General features: G+C 52.3%; 2 protein-coding genes across 2 annotated transcripts; one reads left to right on the top strand and one right to left on the bottom strand.

The window, feature by feature from the left end:
* Positions 1 to 11,321: 11,321 nt before the first annotated feature.
* LOC308627339 (tubulin alpha-3 chain) lies at positions 11,322 to 15,040 on the top strand (the record flags this gene model as incomplete). The annotated part of the gene is made up of 4 exons (XM_081253353.1): positions 11,322 to 11,527; positions 12,063 to 12,211; positions 12,507 to 13,187; positions 14,744 to 15,040. Exons 1-4 carry the CDS (start codon positions 11,407 to 11,409, stop codon positions 15,038 to 15,040), a joined length of 1,248 nt encoding a protein of 415 aa, XP_081109479.1. The 5' UTR covers positions 11,322 to 11,406.
* Positions 15,041 to 15,823: 783 nt separating this feature from the next.
* MZT2B (mitotic spindle organizing protein 2B) lies at positions 15,824 to 22,168 on the bottom strand. The gene is made up of 3 exons (XM_081252521.1): positions 21,723 to 22,168; positions 21,474 to 21,622; positions 15,824 to 16,071 (listed from the first exon to the last, which is right to left on the bottom strand). The coding sequence occupies exons 1-3, from the start codon at positions 21,884 to 21,886 to the stop codon at positions 15,914 to 15,916; spliced, it is 471 nt and encodes a 156-aa protein (XP_081108647.1). The 5' UTR covers positions 21,887 to 22,168; the 3' UTR covers positions 15,824 to 15,913.
* Positions 22,169 to 22,190: the final 22 nt, after the last annotated feature.

Consider the following 22,190-nt stretch of genomic DNA (forward strand, 5'->3'; position numbering starts at 1 on the left):
TCTGCTACTATGAACATTACCCCAGGCCTCTGTTGACCTAGCAGTGGTAGGCAGGGTAAGAAATCTGCATTTTGCATCTACGTTTTTTAAATTTGTTTACTTTAAATTAATATATAATGTATGCCTATAAATTATAAATAATTTTTATTTATTTATATTCTCTTTATTTAACCTCTTTTTGGTCCTCCCTTCTCCACGAAGATTCCAGCTCATTCAGGTTGTGCTTAGAAGAGCCAAGAAGGGGCTCTTCTCTGTGGTGTAAACACAGATTCTCTCATGGACCAGCAGCAGGAGTGGGGGGATCTTGGGAAGATGGTGAACTGAGGATATCAGTCCCCCTTCCGGGAACATGGGAATTTGTGTCCTTTCGCCAAGGTCTGTGGGTGGGTAGTTCTCTGGCCTCCTGCAATAACCACCTGTGGAGCCTCCTGCCCCATCCTCCTCCTAAATATGGCCAAGCCAACCCGCTTCTGCTGCTACCTGGCTCCCCACCCCTCAAAAGCCAGGCCCCTCGGTCTGGCTGCGATCAGCCACCTTCTTCACTGCAATTCTCGGACCTCCCTGTCCCCCGCCTGCCTTGCCCACCCACCCTGCTTGGCTGCTTGTAAAATTCGCGATACTTTGAGACCCACGCATAAGTCCCATTTCCTGAAGGCGGAACTACCCGCCTCAGCTTCACAGCACCTCCTTCCGGGAGTCTATCACGTGGTTGCCACAACATGCTCTGGCGCGAGTTGGGGGTACTGACGTCTGCACCAGTAACAGGCTGCTAACCGAATAGTCTTTCCCGGTATCTGCCAAGTCCGCAAAGCCCTTTCAGTTACCAGCCCTGTCCCTTCTCACACCCCGGGCAGCTCTGCAGGAAGACCGCATTTAACAGACAAACTATGGAGCCTCCCTCACCCGCAGCGACCAGGCGTCAGCCCGCAGCTTCCAGCTGACGCAGCACAAGACTTTCCGGTCGCTATTTCCCGCCCAAAGTGACGACCAATCAAAAGTGAGTTCGCCCGTTAAGGAAACAGCCAATCGCCATTGGGGTCCTGGCCTGGGGTCAGCCCCCAAAGTGGTCGGAGCCAATGGCAGTTGCGCGGCCGGCGAGCCAATCAGGACACGGCGTGTGGTGCGACGGGTCGGCAGTTGGGCGCGTGGCGTTGGACTGAGAGGAAGTTGGGTCGTAGTGAGGCCAGGTGGTGACGACCATGGTACAGAGCAGCGGGGCCTGGGAGACGGGCCAGGACGGGCGGCGGGACCGTGGGGGACGGGCCTGGATGGGCAGCAGGACCTTGGGGGACGGGCCTGGACCGGCGGTGGGGCCTTGGGGAACGGGTCTGAACCAGCGGTGGGGCCTTGGGGGATGGGCCTGGGCCTGCTGAGGGGCTCTGGGGACGGGCCTCGACGGGCGGAGGGGCCTGGGGGATGGGCCCAGGTGGCGGGGTAGGGTCTGGAGTGTGCATGTCAGGGGCAGGCACGGGGCTCACTCCGCAGATGCAGTAAGCAGCCCCTGCCCTCTCTCTTCCAGACTCTTCCTTCTCGAGGCAACGGTCCAGAGTTGCTCTTGAGCTCTGTCATTTGTCTCAGCTGTGCTGTGAGCTCACGAGGGCACTTACAGAAACAGGCCTTTAAATAAGAGTGAGAGAAGACTGTATATGCTGAAAAAGTTGCTTCCTCCTTTAGATAGGGCTGTGAGTTGTTTGGCCACTCCACGTGGCATGCAGCATCTTGGTTCCCCCACCAGGGATCGAACCTGTGCCCCTTACATTGAGAGCTCAGAGTCTTAACCACTGGACTGCCAGGGAATTTCCCCTCCCCCCCCCCTTTTTTAAGCAAAACTAAGCAAACAGGAATAGGTAGGCTTATATCCTCCCTTTCTCGCGCCTTGTTTTTTCATTGTGCAAACAGTCCGGCTGCCTCCGTGTCAGCGTGCAAAGACCTGCGTCCTTGTTTACTGCCATGTAGTGTTCCAGGGTGTTGTTCTGCGTCTTCAGCCTGTCCTGAGCCGCTGGACGTGTGGATGTTTTCCAGTCTTTTATGCATGGAGTTGCAATGAGGAATCTGTGCCTGCAGTTTCTCACTGGTGTAGGTGTATATGGGATACCACAAGTGAATGGTATATAGTTTCAGATTCCCTTCCATCAGCAACACATATATGAGAATTCCTGTTTTCCCACAGCAGGGTGGGCTTCTGCCTTTAATTTGTTCATTTTTATGTCCTCAAGTCATAGGGATCTAGTTAATTGTTGAATTAATTACATTAATAGTTTGCACACCAGTGGAACTCAACCAACACCTCTGTCATTGTGCACGTCTAAAACCAGTCACCTTAATGTGGAGAGAGGCTGGAATGACCCCTGACAGGGCTTTACCTGGCCTGTTTCACGTCTTGCTTGTTCCCAGTTAACTGAGGCTGATGTCATTCCAGCCTCTGTGTTCTCTTCTCATCACTGCGGTAGCTTCCAAACTCTATGAAGAGTACTAGATAATAACTAGATAATAACTCACACTAACGTCTGCATTCTCCCTTTGCAAAAGTTGGTTTTGAGGCTTCTCTTATTGGTTATTGAACAGCATGACATCAAGCTGCTCAAATTTTTTTTTTGTACAGGTGATTTATTACAAGTATAAAGAAAAGGTATCTGCTATTACCTGACAGGTAAAAGGAAGCTTCAGGATTAGAAGAAATTTGTGCATTTCATCATTTTTTAGGAGCTGGGTTTTTTTTTTTTTTTTTTTTTGCAGTATGCGGGGCCTCTCACTGTTGTGGCCTCTCCCGTTGCAGAGCACAGGCTCCAGACGCGCAGGCCCCACGGCCATGGCTCGCGGGCCCAGCCGCTCCACGGCATGTGGGATCCTCCCGGACTGGGGCATGAACCCGTGTCCCCTGCATCGGCAGGCGGACTCTCAACCACTGCGCCACCTGGGAAGCCCTAGGAGCTGTTATTTTTAGCAAAGCCTTTGTCTTAATTAAGAAAGATACCGTGGTTAATACTTTTAGAAGAGCTGTTCAGCCGTTGTTTGTTGGTATAACAGGGTCTTCTCAAGTTGAAATGCCTAAGTTCACAGTGCTTAGTTTAACTAACTAAATTAGGAAATGTCTAGTGAGGGGGAGGTGATGATGAGTTGGTGTGAAGATAACCTAAAAGAAATTACACTGATCTCTGAGAAAATGTTGTCCATTACATATGCCTTCCCTTTGTGTCAGAACGGTTCATGTCTCAAGATGAATTTAATGGGAATTCCAACAGTAGAAATTTTGTTTTAAATCCTACTTTATGCATCCTAGAGCCTCATCACAAAGTTGAGTACCTTCTGGAGAATCTGCCCAGCCTCATAAGGGTAAATTTTTTTCTGGCTCAGTATTGCAGTTTGGTTGGAATCAGAATTAGACTATCAGCTATGATTTGGTCCCCTGTCTTTCAAGGATAAGTCTAGAAGCTGAATTTCTAAGCTTCCAGACCATCACTCTTAAGGGCTAGGAGATTATAAATCTGGGATGTGATCGTAATGTATGATGAGAAGATAATACCCATGTTTAGAATTATCTGTCTCATGATGTGGCCATTTTGATGGCCTATTTTCTCTTCATTCAGGTTATCTCCTTTTTTTTTTTTTTTTTTTGACTGCACCCCACACGGCTTGCGGGATCTTTGCTTGAGGGATCTTAGTTCCCCAACCAGGGATTGAACCCGTGCCTCCTGCAGTGGAAGTGCTGAGTCCTAACCTCTGGACCACCAGGGAATTCCCCAAGTTATCTCCTTTTGAGTGAGCTTCAGTAGTGTGTGTAAGGAGTTTGTCCATTTCATTTGTGTTGTTGAATTCATAATATTCCTTTATACCTTTAATATCCCAGTAGTTATAGCCTCTTTTTTGTTCCTGATACTGGTAATTTGTGTCTTCTCTTTTTCTGGGTCAATTTGGCCAGGGGCTTATCAATTTGATTGTTCAGCTCAAAGAACCAGGTTTTGGTTTCATTGACTTTTCTCTCTTTTTATTTTCCTGTTTTCTGTTTAGTTTATTTTTGCTAGTTATTATTTTTTTCTGCATAATTTGGATATTTGCTCTTTTTCTAGTTTCTTAAGGTGGAAGCTTAGGTCATTGAATTTGAAATTTTTGAACAAACTTTTGTGTCTAAGTTCATGAGGGATATTGGTCTGTAGTTTCCTTACAGTGAATATCTTATTTTTTAAATTTATTTTTATTATTTGTTTATTTATTTATTTTTGACTGCGTTGGGTCTTGCTGTGCACGGACTTTCTCTAGAAGCGGCGAGTGTGGGCTACTCTTTGTTGTGGTGCACGGGCTTCTCATTGCGGTGGCTTCTCTTGTGGAGCACGGGCTCTAGGTGTGCAGGATTCAGTAGTTGTAGCATGGGGGCTCAGTAGTTGTGGCTCACGGGTTTAGCTGCTCTGAGGCATGTGGGATCTTCCCATACCAGGGCTTGAACCTGTGTCCCCTACATTGGTAGGCAGATTCTTAACCACTGTGCCACCAGGGAAGTCCAGTGTCCTTGGTTTTTGTATCAGGGTAATGCTGGCCTCAGGGAATGAGTTGGGAAGTGTTCCTTTCTCTTCCATTTTCTAGAAGAGTTTGCAGGGAGGGAAAAATTTTCCTCTTCTGGGTTCTTCTCGTTGGTCTAATAATCTTTTTTTTTTTGCGGTACGCGGGCCTCTCACTGCTGTGGTCTCTCCCGCTGTGGAGCACAGGCTCCGGACGTGCAGGCTCAGCGGCCATGGCTCACGGGCCCAGCCGCTCCACGGCATGTGGGATCTTCCCAGACCGGGGCACAAACCCGTGTACCCTGCATCGGCAGGCGGACTCCCAACCACTGTGCCACCAGGGAAGCCCTCTAATAATCTTATTGACAGAAGACAGATTAACGTGAGAAAAACAAATTTAATTCTGTACATATGGAAGTCCTATAAGTATAGGATCTAAGAATTGACCAAAGCAGGCTATTTATATACCTTTTTAGACAAAGAATCAGTAATTTATGAAGATTTGAGGAAAGAAAGGGGTTTTTGCTTGGGCTAGCAAGTTAATGAAGAAGTAACAAAGTTTGTTTATGCAGCTTTCTCAGCCTTAAATTCCCTATCTCCAGGGATCATGATGCCCTCCTTTCTCCTGGCATAGGGAAGATGCCTCCCCATGGGAGCTTTGTTTCCTGCTTTCAGGGGAGCAAAGGGTCAGAGTGTTCTTCTTGTACCAGCTGATTCTCAAGTAACTTTTTTCTTTTTTGTAAAATTTTATTTATTCATTTATTTTTGGCTGCATTGGGTCTTCGTTGCTGCTCGCAGGCTTTCTCTAGTTGCAGTGAGCAGGGGCTACTCTTCGTTGCGGTGCGCGGGCTTCTCATTGCAATGGCTTCTCGTTGCGGAGCACGGGCTCTAGGTGCACGGCTTCAGTAGTTGTGGCATGCTGGCTCAGTAGTTGTGTCTCACGGGCTCTAGAACGCAGGCTTAGTAGTTGTGGCGCACGGGCTTAGTTGCTCTGCGGCATGTGGGATCTTCCCGGACCGGGGATTGAGCCCGTGTTTCCTGCATTGGCAGGCAGATTCTTAACCACTGCACCACCAGGGAAGTCCCTCAAGTAACTTTAATTCAAAGTAATCAATATGCCACCAGCATATTTTGGGGTGGCCTGCCCTGAGCTCCATCAAGTTTTATAGGTCATTGATTTTATACCTTTATACACATACACGTTACCCTCTGAGTACTATTATAGCTGCATCCCACAAATTTTGGTATGTCATGTTTTCATTTTTATTCCATTCAAAATACTTTCTAATTTCCCTTGTTATTCGTTTCCAAATATTTGGGGATTTTTCAGATACCTTTGTGTTACTGGATTTGTAATTTAGTTCCAATATTCAGAAAACATATTTTGTATTATTTGAATATGTTGTGTTAATCAAGACCTTTATTAAGAAGTGCTTGGGGGAAAAGAAGAAAAAAAAGTGCTTGGGGAATTCTCTGGCAGTCCAGTGATTAGGACACCACACTTCCACTGCAGGGGCACAGATTTGATCCCTGGTCAGGAAACTAAGATCCTGCATGCCGAGTAACATGGCCAAAAAAAAAAAAAAAAGGTGTTTGCAGTTTGTTGAGTTTTTGAAAATAGCAAGTTGTAAACTTTTAATACAAATTAAAAATGAGTTTCCTAAAAACTCAAGTTGCCCAGATATGAAACAATTTAAAAACCTTTAAATATATATTGAGAAAAGCCAGGCTTTAAAAAAAAACCAGGTTTGTCATTATCCAAAAGAGATGTCTTTAAGTAAAAGCCCATGCTGCATAGATAATGCAGATGGTTCTAGTGATCTGGTCAAGCACTTAAGGTCTTCAGCTTCCATCTTTTGTTCATTTCTTTTTATTTATTTATTTATTTATTTATGGCTGTTTTGGGTCTTCGTTGCTCCACGTGGACTTTCTCTAGTTGTGGCGAGCGGCGGCTGCTCTTCATGAGGTGTGCAGGCTTCTCATTGCGGTGGCTTCTCATTGCGGTGGCTTCTCTTGTGGAGCTCAGGCTCTAGGCATGCAGGCTTCAGTAGTTGTAGCACGCGGGCTTCAGCAGTTGTAGCTCGCGGGCTCTAGAGCGCAGGCTTAGTAGTTTTGGCGCATGAGCTTAGTTGCTCTGCAGCATGTGGGATCTTCCTGGATCAGGGATCGAACCCGTGTCCCCTGCATTGGCAGGCGGATTCTTAACCACGGCGCCACCAGGGAAGTCCCTGTTCATTTCTTATTGCTGCAATTTCATGTTCATTCTTGTTGGATGACTAAACCAGATTTCAGTAGAGATGGTTAGTGAGCATTTACCCAGACCACCCTGCTCACTCAGTTTATCCCAGTCTGCCTTCAAGTGCTGCTACACCACTTCACAACAATATATCAATACCTCCATTTCCCCCTTCTTGGCCTTTATGTTATTGATTTTTAAAATAAACTTATTTATTTATTTATTTTTGTCTGTATTGGGTCTTCGTTGCTGCGCGCAGGCTTTCTCTAGTTGTGGCGAGTGGGGGCTTCTCTTCATTGTGGTGCGTGGCCTTCTCATTGCGGTAGATTCACTTGTTTGGGGGCTCGGGCTCTAGGCACGCGGGCTTCAGTAGTTGTGGCATGCGGGCTCAGTAGTTGTGGCTCGCGGGCTCTAGAGCGCAGGCTCAGTAGTTGTGGCGCACAGGCTTAGTTGCTCTGCAGCGTGTGGGATCTTCCCGGACCAGGGCTTGAACCCGTGTCCCTTGCATTGGCAGGCGGATTCTTTTTTTTTTTTTTTTTTTTTTGGCGGTACGCGGGCCTCTCACTGTTGTGGCCTCTCCCGTTGCGGAGCACAGGCTCCGGATGCACAGGCTCAGCAGCCACAGGCTCCGGACGCGCATGTTCAGCGGCCATGGCCCATGGGCCCAGCCGCTCTGCGGCATGTGGGATCTTCCCGGACCGGGGCACAAATCTGTGTCCCCTGAATTGGCAGGTGGACTCTCAACCCCTGCGCCACCAGGGAAGCCCTCATTTGTGATTTTTATCTTTAATAAATTCAGCCATGTGTGGTGTGATAAGATTAACTCTTACATGTTTAAGGTAATGCTATAAAGTTAAAAACTGAAAAAAAAAATAACTGAACGTTAAAGCAAAAATAAAGGTTTATTATTATGGGGTTTACAACTCATATAGAAGTAACATACAACAAACAATAGCACAGGACTTTCCTGGTGGCGCAGTGGTTAAGAATCCGCCTGCTGGGCTTCCCTGGTGGTGCAGTGGTTGAGAGTCTGCCTGCCGATGCAGGGGACACGGGTTTGTGCCCCGGTCCGGGAAGATCCCACATGCCGCGGAGCGGCTGGGCCCATGAGCCATGGCTGCTGAGCCTGCGCGTCCGGAGCCTGTGCTCCGCTACGGGAGAGGCCACAGCAGTGAGAGGCCCACGTACGCCAAAAAAAAAAAAAAAAATCATAAATGAGTGACACAGTTACTTGCTACATATTCTTCCCATTACAACTGACAGGTTCATTAATCATACAGTGTATTTTATTATTAGAAGCTATAAAGGAGATCAAATCTCTAGTAATTTTTCTCCTTCTCTTTGATTAGTGTGTTGTTTCAGTGTGCAGATAAAATACAGTGTCAGTGACCAAGAGTCTCAGGAGACTTTCGTTTTTCCAGTAAGAATATCCTTGTTTATTTGCAATGTAAAAATTCCCTAGATCATTCTCTAGACCATGCATCATTTTCCATCAATTTGGTCATCAGATCAGGTAAAAAGTCTGTGTGCACCAATTTGCAGAAGTGGTCATCCAGAAGTAAATGCTGGGCTCAATTATATTTTTAAAATACGGTATAAAGTCTTTTATATTTGCCCACATATTTAGCAGTTTTGTCATTCTTCAGTCCAATTTTGCAGTTGCAATTTTCCATCTAGTATGATTTTCCTTCTTCCTGGAGAGATTCCTTTACCTTTTTTTTTTGTAGTGGTGACTACTACTCTCAACTAATGATTAACTCTCTCAGCTTTTGAATGCCTGAAAAAGTCTTCATTTTGCCTTTGATTTTAGTTCTGTTGAGGTATAATTTACATAAAGTATTCACTGAAAGTGTATAATTTGACAAGGTTTAATATTTACTAACATCTTGATTATCCATGAAATCATCACCTCAATCAAGATATGAACATACCCATCACCCCCCAAAGTTACCTGGTACCCCTTTGTAAATCCTCCCTTCTGCCTCACCCCCTTTCCCTCCCCCACTAATCCACATTTCTGTATTTTCTAGGATTTTATATGAATGGGATCATTGAGTTAATTTGTTGTTGTTTGGATTCTTTCACTTACTAATTATTTAGAGATTCACCCATGTTGTTGCAACACAGTTCATTTTTATTGCTGAGTATCTCCTTTTTTGTGTGTGGTAAACTACACATGACAAAAGTTACCATTTTAACCATTTTTAAGTGTATAATTCAGTAGCATTAAGTACATTTACATGTTGTATAACCATCAGCACTATTTCCAGAACTTTTTCATCATTCTCAAATCTTCTTAGTATATAATCTGCTGGGGAGTTTTTGTTTTTTATATTTTGTACAATTTAAAAAAAATAAATTTACTTATTGATTTATTTATAGCTGTGTTGGGTCTTCGTTGCTGTGCACGGGCTTTCTGTCATTGGGGTGAGCCGGGGCTACTCTTCGTTGAGGTGCGCGAGCTTCTCATTGTCGTGGCTTCTCTTGTTGCGGACCATGGGCTCTAGGCACATGGGCTCAGTAGTTGTGGCTCTCGGGCTCTAGAGCGCAGGCTCAGTGGTTGTGGTGCTCCGGGCTTAGTTGTTCCACGGCATGTGGGATCTTCCCGGACCAGGGCTCAAACCCATGTCCCCTGCATTGGCAGGTGGATTCTTAACCACTGTGCCACCAGGGAAAGCCCTTTTATACAATTTTTGAAGTACACTTTTCATTTATAGTTACTCCAAACTATTCATAATCTGTTGTTAATCTCATCCAGTGTGTTTTTCATTACAGACATTGTCTTTTTTTATCATTAGCAATTTGAGTTAGCTCTTTTTTATATCAAACATGTCTCTCCTTATCATGCTCATTTTTTCCTGTACTTTCCTGAGCATGTAGATATATAATAGTTATTTTAATGTCCTTGTTTACTAATTCTATCATCTGTCATTTCTGGGTCTGTTTTTATTGATTGCTTTTTCTCTTCATATGGTAATATTTTCTGACTTTTCTAGGTTTTATTTTTTAATTTTCTGGTGTATATGGTAACTTTAGATTGGATACCAGGCATGAATTTTACATTATTGGGTATTAGATTTTTTTGGCTGTTATTTCAGCTGTTTCTAGGCTTTTGGGGGGATGCTATTAGTATACCTGGGAACAATTTGATCCTTTTGAGGCTTGCTTTTCAGCTTTCTTAAGTGGGTTCAGACCAGCCTTTAGGGTTGGCCTCACTTGGCCCCACTACTGAGGACTCCACCCAGTGCTCTGTGAGTTAGGATGTCTTTCTGCCATGGCAGGTGTGAGCTCAGGGATCCCTCCCCACCTGTGCTGAGCAGCCCACAGTGAGGACTTGGGGCCCCCCTGCTGATCTCCCTGAGCTCTCTCCATGCAGCTGTCTCTCCTCCAGATAGAAAGCCAGCACCAGGCTTTCTAGCTGCCTTGACCTCTCTCAACACAGGATTCTCTCTGCTCACCTCAGGGAGATCCCTGGGTTTCTCCTGTCTTGGCTGCAGCCTGGACACTCTCCAGTAGCCTTCTGGGGCATCTGTAGGGTTTGCCTTGTTTCCGTGCTCTAAGGAATCACTTACTGTCTTCTGCTGCCTATTGTCTAATGACTGAAAAGTGTTACTTCATGTTTTTTTTCTAAGCCGTTGCTTATATCAGGTTGGTAAATACAGCCTAAGGTGGAAATAAAATGGCCTGACTGCTTATTTTGTATAAATTATTTTTTAATTAATTTATTTTATTTTTGGCTGCATTGGGTCTTTGTTGCTGCACGCAGGCTTTTCTTTAATTGCGGCGAGCGGGGGCTGCTCATCGTTGCGGTGCGTCGGCTTCTCATTGCTGTGGCCTCTCTTGTCGCAGAGCACAGGCTCTAGGCGCACGGGCTTCAGTACTTGTGGCACACAGGTTCAGTAGTTGTGGCTCACGGGCTCTAGAGCGCAGGCTCAGTAGTTGTGGTGCACGGGCTTAGTGCTCCACGGCATGTGGGATCTTCCCAGACCAGGGTTCGAACCTGTGTCCCCTGCATTGGCAGGCGGATTCCTAACCACTGCGCCACCAGGGCAGCCCTTGTATAAATTTTTAACCTTTTTTATTGATTGCTAGGAAGAGGTTTTATTTATTTGTTTATTTATTTATTTATTTATTTGGTTGTGCTGTGTCTTAGTTGTGGCAGACAGACTCCTTAGTGGTGGCTCGCTGGCTCCTTAGTTGTGGCAGGTGGGCTCCTTAGGTGTGGTATGCGAACTCTTAGTTGTGGCATGCATGTGGGTTCTAGTTCCCTGGCCAGGAATCAAACCCGGGCCCCCTGCATTGGGAGTGTGGAGTCTTAACTGCTGTGCCACCAGGGAAGTCTCGCTGGGAAGATGTTTATAATGGCTGTATTCCTATTCACAGTTCAAGTGTGTCTCCATCCATGCTCAGACATAAAATGACCATTGGAAGCTCATGGGACAATAATGTCTGATAAGACCTTAAGAAACCAAAAGATTTTAGAGATTAATTTAAGACGTTGGGTCTCATTTGCGTGCCACATAGTGACAACCGCCTTGAAGCTGAGGGGCCTCACATGTATACTTTCGTTCCCAGCGTGAGTGCATCTCTATCCACGTGGGGCAGGCGGGGGTCCAGATCGGCAATGCCTGCTGGGAGCTGTACTGCCTTGAACATGGAATTCAGCCCGACGGCCAGATGCCAAGTGACAAAACCATCGGCGGTGGGGATGACTCGTTCAACACGTTCTTCAGTGAGACCGGGGCTGGCAAGCATGTGCCCAGAGCCGTGTTCGTGGACCTGGAGCCCACCGTGGTCGGTAGGTACCCTTAGACTTAGAAGGGGAAGCACAGAACCTTTGCTGGGTTCCTCCAGATCAGAAGCCCGAGGTAGTTTCCAAGGGGAGCTGCCAGGAGAGAGCACCTTTCAGTGGCGGCCACCCAGGAGACAACAGAATGTCACCCTAGAGCCCGTTAGACCCAGGCCACAGAGAGCGCCCGGCAAAAGTCACGCTGATGTCTAGTACATCAGGGCCATTTCAGCAACGCCCTGGGTGTAGCTGTGGGTGTGAACGAAACATGCACACGCAGAACCGCCTGTGCGGTGTGAGCACTCCCCCGCCTTTGGGAACTGGCCACACTGGCATTTGTTCCCCGGGTTGACTGGACCTTCCCGGAGCCATAAACGGCAGATGAGGCATGTGTATCACACGGAGACCTTTTCTGTGAGACGCTGACGCTGCTGGCCTGCGAGTCGCAGCACGTGCCTGTAGAATTGAAGGTTTCCCCGGACCTGGCCATCCCGGTGAGTCAGCGACCATCCTTAGAGTCTCGGGCACGCTGTCCTCTCTGCAGATGAAGTGCGCACAGGGACCTACAGGCAGCTCTTCCACCCGGAGCAGCTGATCACCGGGAAGGAGGACGCGGCCAATAACTACGCCAGAGGCCATTACACCATCGGCAAGGAGATCGTCGATCTGGTCCTGGACCGGATCCGCAAACTGGTGAGAAGCGCCCTGGGAAGGCCTCCTGGACAGGAGGGGAGGCCCGGGATCTCCCCGGGACATCACTTTGGCAAAACCCAGCAGAACCATGAATGCAGGGTCTTCCTTTCCGGTGTGGCCGCAGTGCGTCCACGTCTGTAACTGCTAAGTGTGATGCGTGTTCCCTGTGGATGGGTTGAACCCGTATAGTGAACCTGCAGAGGAAGAGTGTGCCATGACCGGGGCCCGTGGGGGCCCGTGGGGGTGGCGGCACGGCTCGTGCGGGCGTGGCCTCACGGCCTCTGCTCTCCCGCAGGCGGACCTGTGCACGGGCCTGCAGGGCTTCCTCATCTTCCACAGCTTTGGGGGTGGCACCGGCTCGGGCTTTGCGTCTCTGCTCATGGAGCGACTCTCGGTGGACTACGGCAAGAAGTCCAAGCTGGAGTTCGCCATCTACCCGGCCCCCCAGGTGTCCACAGCTGTGGTGGAGCCCTACAACTCCATCCTGACCACGCACACGACCCTGGAGCACTCGGACTGTGCCTTCATGGTGGACAACGAGGCCATCTACGACATCTGCCGGCGCAACCTGGACATCGAGCGGCCCACGTACACCAACCTTAACCGTCTGATCGGGCAGATCGTGTCCTCCATCACGGCCTCCCTGCGCTTTGACGGCGCCCTCAACGTGGACCTGACGGAGTTCCAGACCAACCTGGTGCCCTACCCCCGCATCCACTTCCCCCTGGCCACGTATGCCCCGGTCATCTCGGCCGAGAAGGCCTACCATGAGCAGCTGTCCGTGGCCGAGATCACCAACGCCTGCTTCGAGCCGGCCAACCAGATGGTCAAGTGTGACCCTCGCCACGGCAAGTACATGGCCTGCTGCATGCTGTACAGGGGGGACGTGGTCCCCAAAGACGTCAATGCGGCCATCGCCACCATCAAGACCAAGCGCACCATCCAGTTTGTGGACTGGTGCCCGACTGGGTTCAAGGTAGGCTGGGCGGTAAGACGTGTTCACCTTTCCGCCCGCGGCAGGTCCTGGGATGGGGTGCTGCTCCTTTGTGGAGGGTACCCTGATACAGGGAAGCCGGGCTGGGTCATGGATTAGTGAGCTGCGGGACAGCTTTCATTCCTTCACTGGTGTCTCTAGAACTTCCTTCCTGAGTCATCACATGATACAGCTCTGTGAGTGTATTTTTTACAGAAATTACCTGGAGGAGTTCTTGGGTGGAAAACATAGGTTGATTTAGAAATAAGATGTTTTTTCTTACAGTAAGTTTTCTTAGAATAGAAATATAGGAATTTTCTGGGCGTTTTGGTAACTTGTGGGGATATTTGAACTTGGGGCACTACTGTAAACTGTTGTCTCTGAATTCCACTTGATTCCATCGTCATGTAAAAATTACATCCAATTTAAGTGTCGTATGGAACGTTTGGTTTACAGCACTGTCATGAATCCTTTTGTGGAGAAATGGAGATTGGGGAGCCTATACAGTATGTCCTGGGTTGTCTTCAGACCCAGCTTGCTCCGACCTTCCACTGGACACAGGACAGAAACCTTGCTCCTTACTTGATTCCCAACCTTCCCTCTGGGAATGGAACTGTGCTTCCCTGAGCCCTGCTCTTAGGGCCTCCGCTGGCTCAGACGCTCACTGCTGCGGTGGGTTCTTATCTAGGAGTCTGGGTTTCTTCCTCTGGTCCAGGGCTCAGCACAGCTGGCCGACCCATCACCTGGTTTTGTGAATGGTTTCATGTGAGCCCAGCCGTCCCCGCTTATTGGCTCATTGCTGTGGCAGGTCTTATGCTGCAAAGACAGGGTTGAGTATCTGTGACAGAGCCCCTGTGGCCCAGCAGCCTAGAACGTGTGCCGTAGACCCCTTGACAGGCCCTGTATCTCCTGCTAAAACCTCTGGTCACGTGATCCCTGGTCCGAAGCTTGGACTGCCTCTCCCTTGGTCCCAGTGCTGGGATCTCATTCCCTCCCTCTTAGCGTTCATGTGGGCCGCGTCCACGGCAGTGGTCACAGCGTCAGGGACCTCTAACAGTGTGCTTGTCACTCTGCTATGTGTACACTGTTTGTTGGTAAAGCAGGGGGTGTGACCCGCCCTCACGATTCTGCCACAGTTGTGTTCTCTGAATCTGCCTGGGTGGAAAAGGCTCAGCTACAGACATTAATCCCCATCTTGTTGAACCCTCTGGAGAAAATAACATATGAAGAATCCCAAGCAGTGTCCCTTCTTAGAGGGAAGATAGTCCTATCACCTGGGTACCTATCACGTCACAGTTGCTGGGACACAGGCCCTCCAGCAGCTTGGGTGTGAGCCAGGGTGGCAGGCTCTGGGGCTCCTCTTTCCGTTTTCCTTGTCTGGCAACCAGAACCCTGCTTTCCTGGCACCTTGCCTGGCACACAGCTGGGCCCAGAGTACAGGGTGGCCCCAGCCTCCCCGGGTCGCCAGAGGGCACCTCCATGCCTTGTTTCCACGAACGCAGCCACCATTCCTGGATTGACGGAAGCTTCACGCAGTGCTTTCTCCCCTTCTTTGGCAGGTGGGCATCAACTACCAGCCCCCCACAGTGGTCCCAGGGGGAGACCTGGCCAAGGTGCAGCGGGCCGTGTGCATGCTGAGCAACACCACGGCCATCGCCGAGGCCTGGGCCCGCCTAGACCACAAGTTCGACCTCATGTACGCCAAGCGTGCCTTCGTGCACTGGTACGTGGGGGAGGGCATGGAGGAGGGCGAGTTCTCGGAGGCCCGGGAGGACCTGGCAGCACTGGAGAAAGATTATGAAGAGGTGGGCGTGGACTCGGTGGAAGCGGAGGCCGAGGAAGGGGAAGAGTACTGAACGGGAGGGAGCGGCTAGTGGTCCCCTGTCCCCCGCCAACTGTCATGTTACAGATGTTTATCTACAGTTTCTGAATTAAACCTCTGTCTCTTGTGCTCACCTGGAACATGCTCATCTGTCCACAGGAGCAGGGAGGACCCCTCTGCTGGGCCATGTGGACGGCTGTCCAGCTGCTTGGGCTGTGCTGCTGGGGTGGGTGGACCTACATCTGTGAGGAGCCTCTGCTTATGTGATGTGAACCAAGGGCAAAAAGTCAGTGTTTCCAATCCAAGGTTTAAAAACACACAAAAAAAACAAATAGCGCTAGGAAAACTGAGTTAGGTTTTTTCAATTGAATTTGCCATTTTTCAGGCTTCTTTATTGACGGGACAAGTGGACTAAGGTGTAAAAGCTTAGAATTGGGGTTTGAAAACCTGAGGTCCATGTAAACCTGTAAAACGGGCAAATGTGGAAGGTCAAGACATTTTGGGGGAAAGGGTTTTACTGGATTCTCTGTGGCATGCATGACCCACAGAGGGTTAAAAGCTCTAGGTCACAGCCCTTCTGTGCTCAAACCCGTGCTGCACCTGAGCGCCCTGGGAGGGCCTCAGTGAAAATGCAGAAGACCTGGTAATATGCGCATTTTCTCACAGGCTCAAAAATGAGGTCGGGGAGGTGGGGTCACTGGTTGAAGTCACTTGTTGGTTCAGCTGAAGCATGACGAGGACCAGCACACAGAACTAATTCTAAATCTCTGTGCCTTAATATATTCAAAAGGTAACAGAAGACATCTTGAACAGACCCTCAGGTTTTCAAAGAGGTTTATTACCCACGGGAGGAGCAGCCTGTCTGAGAGGCTGGCGGCCCGCGGTCGGCCCGTGCAAATCCTCTTGCTCAGGTGTTGCTCCGCGTGGGGCTCTTCCCCGGCCCGCCCCCCTTGGGCAGCCTGGTGGCACTGGGCTGGCGGGGCATCCTCTGGCTGGATCCTTCCCGGACGCCGCGTTCTGGCAGCGTCGGGCCTCCGCCAAGGGCACCGCTGCCTTTGTTTCTCCCTGAGCAGACACAGAACACAGGCATTAGCAACCGGGCAGAGGCCACCTCGCAACACCTATTGTCTGTGTCCCGAGAGCCGTGCCAGGGGCAGATCAGCGTGTCGACCCCCAGCAACTGCCCTCCCCGTCAGACATGGTGACGCAGGAAGCATGTTAGTCAGTCTTCTGGATTTGGATCTTGGAAGCTCTTCCTCATACATTTTCCTCCCTCTCCCCTCAGTGTTCTACAAATATTCAGGTTCACTGGGTCCTATGACTGGGCTCCTGCTGAGGACGCGCCCTGTCCATGGGGCGGTCACGCTCAGGTGCAGAGCACAGTTCCGGCCGCTCACCCACTGGTAACCTGCCAGCTTTAGTCTGTCTTGTGCCGACAGCCAGGAAGGTCTGCAGTCATGCCTGGGCCAGTGCCTGTGGCATCAGCAACAGAGAGGACCCCGGGGGACAAGCGTGCCTGGGTCACAGTCCCTCCCCGCTGGGCCTGCCTCAACCTGGGCTCTCCTTCGGCCCGCAGCTCTGACCCCCAGCCTCCATCCCGGTGTAGTCCAACAGCCTGCAGTGGGGAACCGGGGGCTCTTGGACAGAAGACATGACAGTTTCCTAGGGGCTTGTTAAGTTGTTTCTGCTCACCGGCTGTCACCTTGGGCAAGGGGAGGGACCTGCATTTGAGACTCAAGTCCGTGCTCTAATCCTCACACCTAGCTTCTCCCCAGGACTCGTGCAGGGATAGGATGGCCCTCCTCAAGACACTTTCTGGGAAAGTTCTTCCTCAGCAGGAGGTCTGTGCTGCCTGGCACGGAGGGGTGGGTTGAAGTGGCATCAGCTTGGAACCCTGAAAGCTTGGGTTTCCCTGGCGTTGCTTCTCCCTCGAGAGCCCATGTGTACTCGACTTGACAAAAGTGTAGTAGTAATGGGTTCCCCAGTGCCGGGTGGAGTAGACAGGACCGTGTGGTAGGGTGAAGCCGGGCCAACTCTGTCCCAATGACTCCCGGAGACAGAAGCAAAGAGAAACATCACCCCTCATCTCTGGTACAGATGCTAATCTCTGGTCCCCAGTGACTGGTCCTGTGAGTGCATGGGCCCCACCACCCTGCAGGGTCTCCCAATGTGCCAGTGCCCTGCTCAGGCCATGCTTCCCCCTCCCCACCAAGGCTGAGCCAGGCCAAATCAGGTCCGTGGAGCCCGTGGCCTAGCCCCGGGTGCCGGGTGCTCCCAAAGCACAGCTCAGGCGTAGCTCCACCGCAAGCAGCAGGGCGGGTCCCAGCTGCAGGCCTCACTTTGAAGCCAGCTTTGCTTTGGCTTGCACATGTGTGAGTTTCCTCTCCCCCTCAGTGTAATGACCAGGGTCCCTCTGGACACTCGAGGATGAGAGGAAACTAGAAAAGAGCAAGTAATGTTCATCTTTAAATCTGACGAGGCCGATAAACTTTGGAAATAAGAAACTGGTGTAACTCTGAGTCATAGAAGGTGTCAAGAAAACTATTTAAGGATGAAAGCCCATTTATCCAGCTCAGTGTGATTCTTAGAACCCTAAAGGAATCACATGCTTTGGACATTCGTGGGGAGACCCACTCAGGCCTCATTTTACACGCGGCTGTGGAGGTCAAGAAGGTTTGCAGGGCCCAGTGGACCCAGCAGGGGGCATCTGGGAGCTCATCAGGCCTGCTCCAGCTCCCTCCTGACAGGGTTATTAAGGTCCAATGGAATGCAGTGAGGACTGGGGCTGAGCCAAGGGTGACCACAAGCTGCGGTGGGGGTGGTGGGGACATACTCCCAGGCCTGGTTCCTGTGGGGCCCTCTTAAGGGTCAAAGACAGACAAGGGTGTCTGTTAAAAACAGTCTGGTTTACCCGCCTACCTCTGAAACCAGCTGTGGCCACTCAGTGTTGGATGCCCCCTAATGAAGCAAATTCACCAGCCCATTGCCACCCGTGACTCAGGGGGGCCCTGAAGCTGGGGAACCACCCAGACCCGGTAGGACCCACTCTACCATTGACCTTTGGAGTGGCCCCCGGGACCCCTGATCACCCACCCTGAGAGCTCTGCTGCAGAGCTGGGCGGGAACGAGAATTATAGAAAGCCCCAGAGCGCTTTCTCCTGGGTGGTGGGCGCACCCCCTTATGGAGTTACAGGCCAGATGGCTGCTGAGGCCAAATGTCAGTGACCGGCTGTGAGCCAACACTGAAGACATATTGTGTGTGGAGGGGTGGGGGGACGGGTGGGTGAGAAATGAGAGGGAAAGAATACACCACAGCCCTGCTATCTGCAAGGCCGGCTGGTGGGGTCTGGTGGCCAGGATGAGTGGGCGGCCAGGGGTGTGCAGAGCACACAGCAGGGGCTTGATTGGTGCTTCTAGAACAGATACAGACAGAACAATGCACAACACGGACTGCACATGTGCGCTTTAACCCTTAACTCAGCGCACACTTCTGGGGAGGTGATCCCCACATGGACGTGCCTGTGACCCCTCCAGGCACACAGCCCGACGCTGTGTTGGGGAGAAGCTCGGCCTGAGTGCTCTGCAGCTGCGCTGCCCCCAGAGATGAGCTGTGAGCCACCTGCGTGGTCGTTAGCTTTTTTAAGAGCCATGTTAAAAAGTAAAAGAAACAGGAAATTGACTTAAATGTTTGAATTAACCCAAACATCCAGTATGTCATTTTAGCGGGTAATCAGTATAAAAGTTATCCATGAGGTGTCCATTCCCTTCTGGTGCCAACGCTCGGGTACCTGTTCTCATGGCTCCGCACAGCAGACTCCACCTTATGCTTTCTGGGGGAGACATCTTTTTAGAATGTGTGGTTTCCCTAAACTTCAACAGTACACAACTGAACCTAACTCCGCATCCTTACCAAGACAAGCCTAACCCCCCTGAGCTCTCAGGACAGAAATGGTGAGCCTGACAGGCCCCACAGGGCACCTGGATGGCCAGGGGACAGGAACCCAGAGAGCCAAGCCCTTGAGTGGGGCTCCAGCCCTTGGTCTGGGTCAACCTCACTCCGATTCTGAGGGAAAGCTAAGGCCAGCTGGTTCCAACGTTCCCAGACCCCCACCACCAGCCTAGACCAGCAAGGTCCCCCACTGCTTACTCTGTGACAATGCTCCTTATTTTCTCTACCCAGATCCTGCCATTAACCAGGTGACCAGAGATCTGTGTGGACAGATGCTTTGACATGCAGCCTCAGAGATCTATCTCATTGGCGGCCTCTGCTTCTCGGCCTCAGTGTACTCCTGGAACGGCCCCTCATCTGCCCTCTACCTCCACTGGGCATCTCCCCAGGGCCTCAGTGCCCTTGTACCCTGGCTGGTGGCTGCCCAGCCCAGCAGGACCTATGGCCTGAGCACTCAAGGGGAAACGACCCTGTGGGGTCCAGTGCCCCATGACTCTCCAGTCTCTGGCCCGGGGCTTCCTCCCCACCTCCCATCCCTCTATGCGGTGCTCCCAGCCCCGCACCCCAATCCACCCTTGACGGCACCCTCTCCCTCCCTCCCCCCACACCCCAGGTCAGCCCCCTCCCAGGCGCTGCAGCAGCGCACCGGACTCTGCGGCTGGTGCAACGGCCCTGCCCCCAGTTTGTTAAACGCCTGCTGCTCCAGCAAGGCCAGTGCTGTCCTTCGAGACTGGACGCCCGTCACTGTCGGTATGTTTAGCCACTGGACAGACAGCGTGTCCACCCTGCAGCCCCACTGTGCCCTCAACACTGAGAGCAGGCCTGGCACTGAGCAAGGGAGGGAGTGGCAAAACCCCCGAGTGAGGGGATCTCTCCTTTAGTCCCCATGCTCCTCAGGCCCCCTGTCCAAGCTCCAGGCACACCTGGAACAGCAAGGTGGGTGATGCAGGGAGGGGCACGTGGGAGGGTGCAGCTAGAGCTCCCATGGGATTTCACACTCTAACACACCAGCCTCATCGTGCCTGGCAGTGCCTGGAAGGCACCCCCAGCTCAGGAACCAGGCAGTTGAGGGGACCCATGGTCTGATCCTCCAGGCAGCCAGTCCAGGGGGGTGATGGCATCTAAGAGGCCCAGGTGCCTGTCGCACCTCAGGCTTTGCTCTCCACAGCACACCACGCTGTCCCTTCCCCGCCCCTTGGGTGTCCTCCTCTGGGCTGGGGGCAGCTCTACAGAGCGCAAGTCTCACCAGCAGAGTTAGCCTTTGGAGACGGGGTGTGGGCCTGTCCTGTGAGCACTGCACTTGTCTCTAATGAGCGGAGCTGTGAAATCACGCCCTCAGTCCCTAAGCTGCGGGGCAGCGATGGCCCACTGGGTCCTGCCCTTGCAGCTCAAAGCTGCTCTGGCTTTCTGGGGGCCACAGCAGTTTCTACGGAAACAGGAGAGAGAACCAACCCCCAGAGATAAACCAATAAACGCAACCTGCAAAAGGAGAGAACAGGCAGCAAGAGAACCGGAGGGAACCGGGGGGCCCCGGAGAAAGAGGCGAGTGCGAGGCAGCTGGGCCGTGGAGCAGAACTGGAGAGGCCGCAGGCTGCAGGGCCGAGGAAAAGGAGGGCCTTGCGGGGGGGGTACAGTTCTCGGCAGAGAGAAAGGAGGCCGCTGGAGGTCAGAGAGAGACACAAAGAGAGCAGACAGTGTGCATCAGTGAGGAGGCCTGCACTCAAGTGCCCAGGGCCTCTCAGGACGGGGTCACAGGTGCCCAGGGCCCAGGCACACCCACCCACAGGGCCTAGCTGCCCTCCGCCCCAACGTCAGCCCCTTCTCAGGATGTTTCTGGCTAAGGAGCCAGCCTGGAGGTTCTGCTGCATTTCAGAGGGTTTCTGGAATGGGGAGCATAAGTGACACCTGAAGCGGATTAGAGCTCCATCATGACACCCTGGTCACCAGCACCTGCTCATCCCCCAGCCATGACTCTCCAGACTGAGGAAGCCCCTCGGGCCTCTGTACTCTGCCAGCCACGGCTTCCAGGCTGCGCCCACCCACAGCCCAAGGATGGAAGCTTCGCTGTCCAGATTCCTGGGCAGGACCTGGGCCGGGTGGGGTGCCAAGAAGGGCACGCAGGAAAGCCTCTGCCCCGCCCTGCTCCCTAAGGACTTCCGTAGAGGCTATACAGGCCGTGAGGGCAGGGACCAAAGCTGCCTTGTTCCCATGTTTGAGGGATAAAAACGTTGAGAGCAGAGGTGGGGAGGAACTGGGGTCGCAAAAGTCCTAGACGAGGTCTAGCCTGCCTGGGTCTCCCACCCTGTGTCCTCCCGATCTGGAGGTGCACCCTCAAAGGTGGCAGCAAAGTCGAAGCTAGGGATGGGAGCCCAAGGGGCCAGACCTTGGATGGGCCCAGCCTGTCCTGGGACAAGAGGAACAGAAAGGCCTGGCCACTCACGGCCAAGCCCGCGCGGTGCCAGGCGCTGCTCCCCTTCTGCCCCCGTCCCCCTCCCCGCCGCCCGGGCCCGGCTCTGACCTCGGGTCTCAGGCACGCTGGGCGTGGGCAGGGGCGCCGCCGCGGGGTCCTGGGACTCGCTCGCCAGCCTGTGCCCGGCGCACATGGACTTGAGCATCTGGAAGACTGCGAGGGGCGCCACGTTTAGCTTCAGCAAGTCCACCAGGATCCTGGCGAGAACACACGCTGCGGCAGTGAGCCCTACTCGCCCGGTCCGGCCGTCCCCGGGGACCCCGACTCCCCCGGACCCCGCCTCCTCCAGGCGCTCACTTGAACACGTCGGGGTCCATGGCGCCACCCGCCGCCTGCGCCAGCTCGAACAGCTCCATCTCCTCGGCGCTCAGCACCTTCTTCCGCCGCAGCGCCAGCTTCTGCAGGGCCGCCTCCAACCCCGGTGGCGGCCCCGGCCCGGGCCCCGCGCCCGGCGCCGCCATCTGCGGACCGCGGAGGGTGTGCGCCGCTGGGTCGGGTCCCCGCTCCGCCCGACCCCGCCCGGTCCGGCCCGCCGCGCCCTCTACCGGCCCGCCGCGCGCCCCTCTCCCCGCAGCGCCCACGCCATCCGGCGCTCAGACCCGGGCCCGGGCGGCTGCAGGCGTGCGTAACACCGGACCCTTGGAGACGGGGCTTCCCCGCGCGCTAGCCGAGGTGGCGGCACCCAGTGCAGCGCGGGCATTCTGTGGGCGCTCAATAAGTGCCCGTCGGGCCCAGAGCGTAACTGTTCCGCGCCGACTCCCCGGT

Source organism: Mesoplodon bidens (assembly GCF_964165515.1).
Source record: "Mesoplodon bidens genome assembly, chromosome: 13".
In the NCBI taxonomy this organism is placed as follows: domain Eukaryota; kingdom Metazoa; phylum Chordata; class Mammalia; order Artiodactyla; family Ziphiidae; genus Mesoplodon; species Mesoplodon bidens.

Bases quoted from the DNA above. Each gene is read 5' to 3' on its own strand.
- MZT2B (XM_081252521.1), bottom strand. From the start codon at position 21,886: ATGGCGGCGCCGGGCGCGGGGCCCGGGCCGGGGCCGCCACCGGGGTTG. The intron at 21,623-21,722 runs GTGAGCGCCTGG...TGTTCTCGCCAG, and splicing joins ATGGACCCCGACGTGTTCAA to GATCCTGGTGGACTTGCTGA. The intron at 16,072-21,473 runs GTCAGAGCCGGG...GTGTCTGCTCAG, and splicing joins CAGCGTGCCTGAGACCCGAG to GGAGAAACAAAGGCAGCGGT.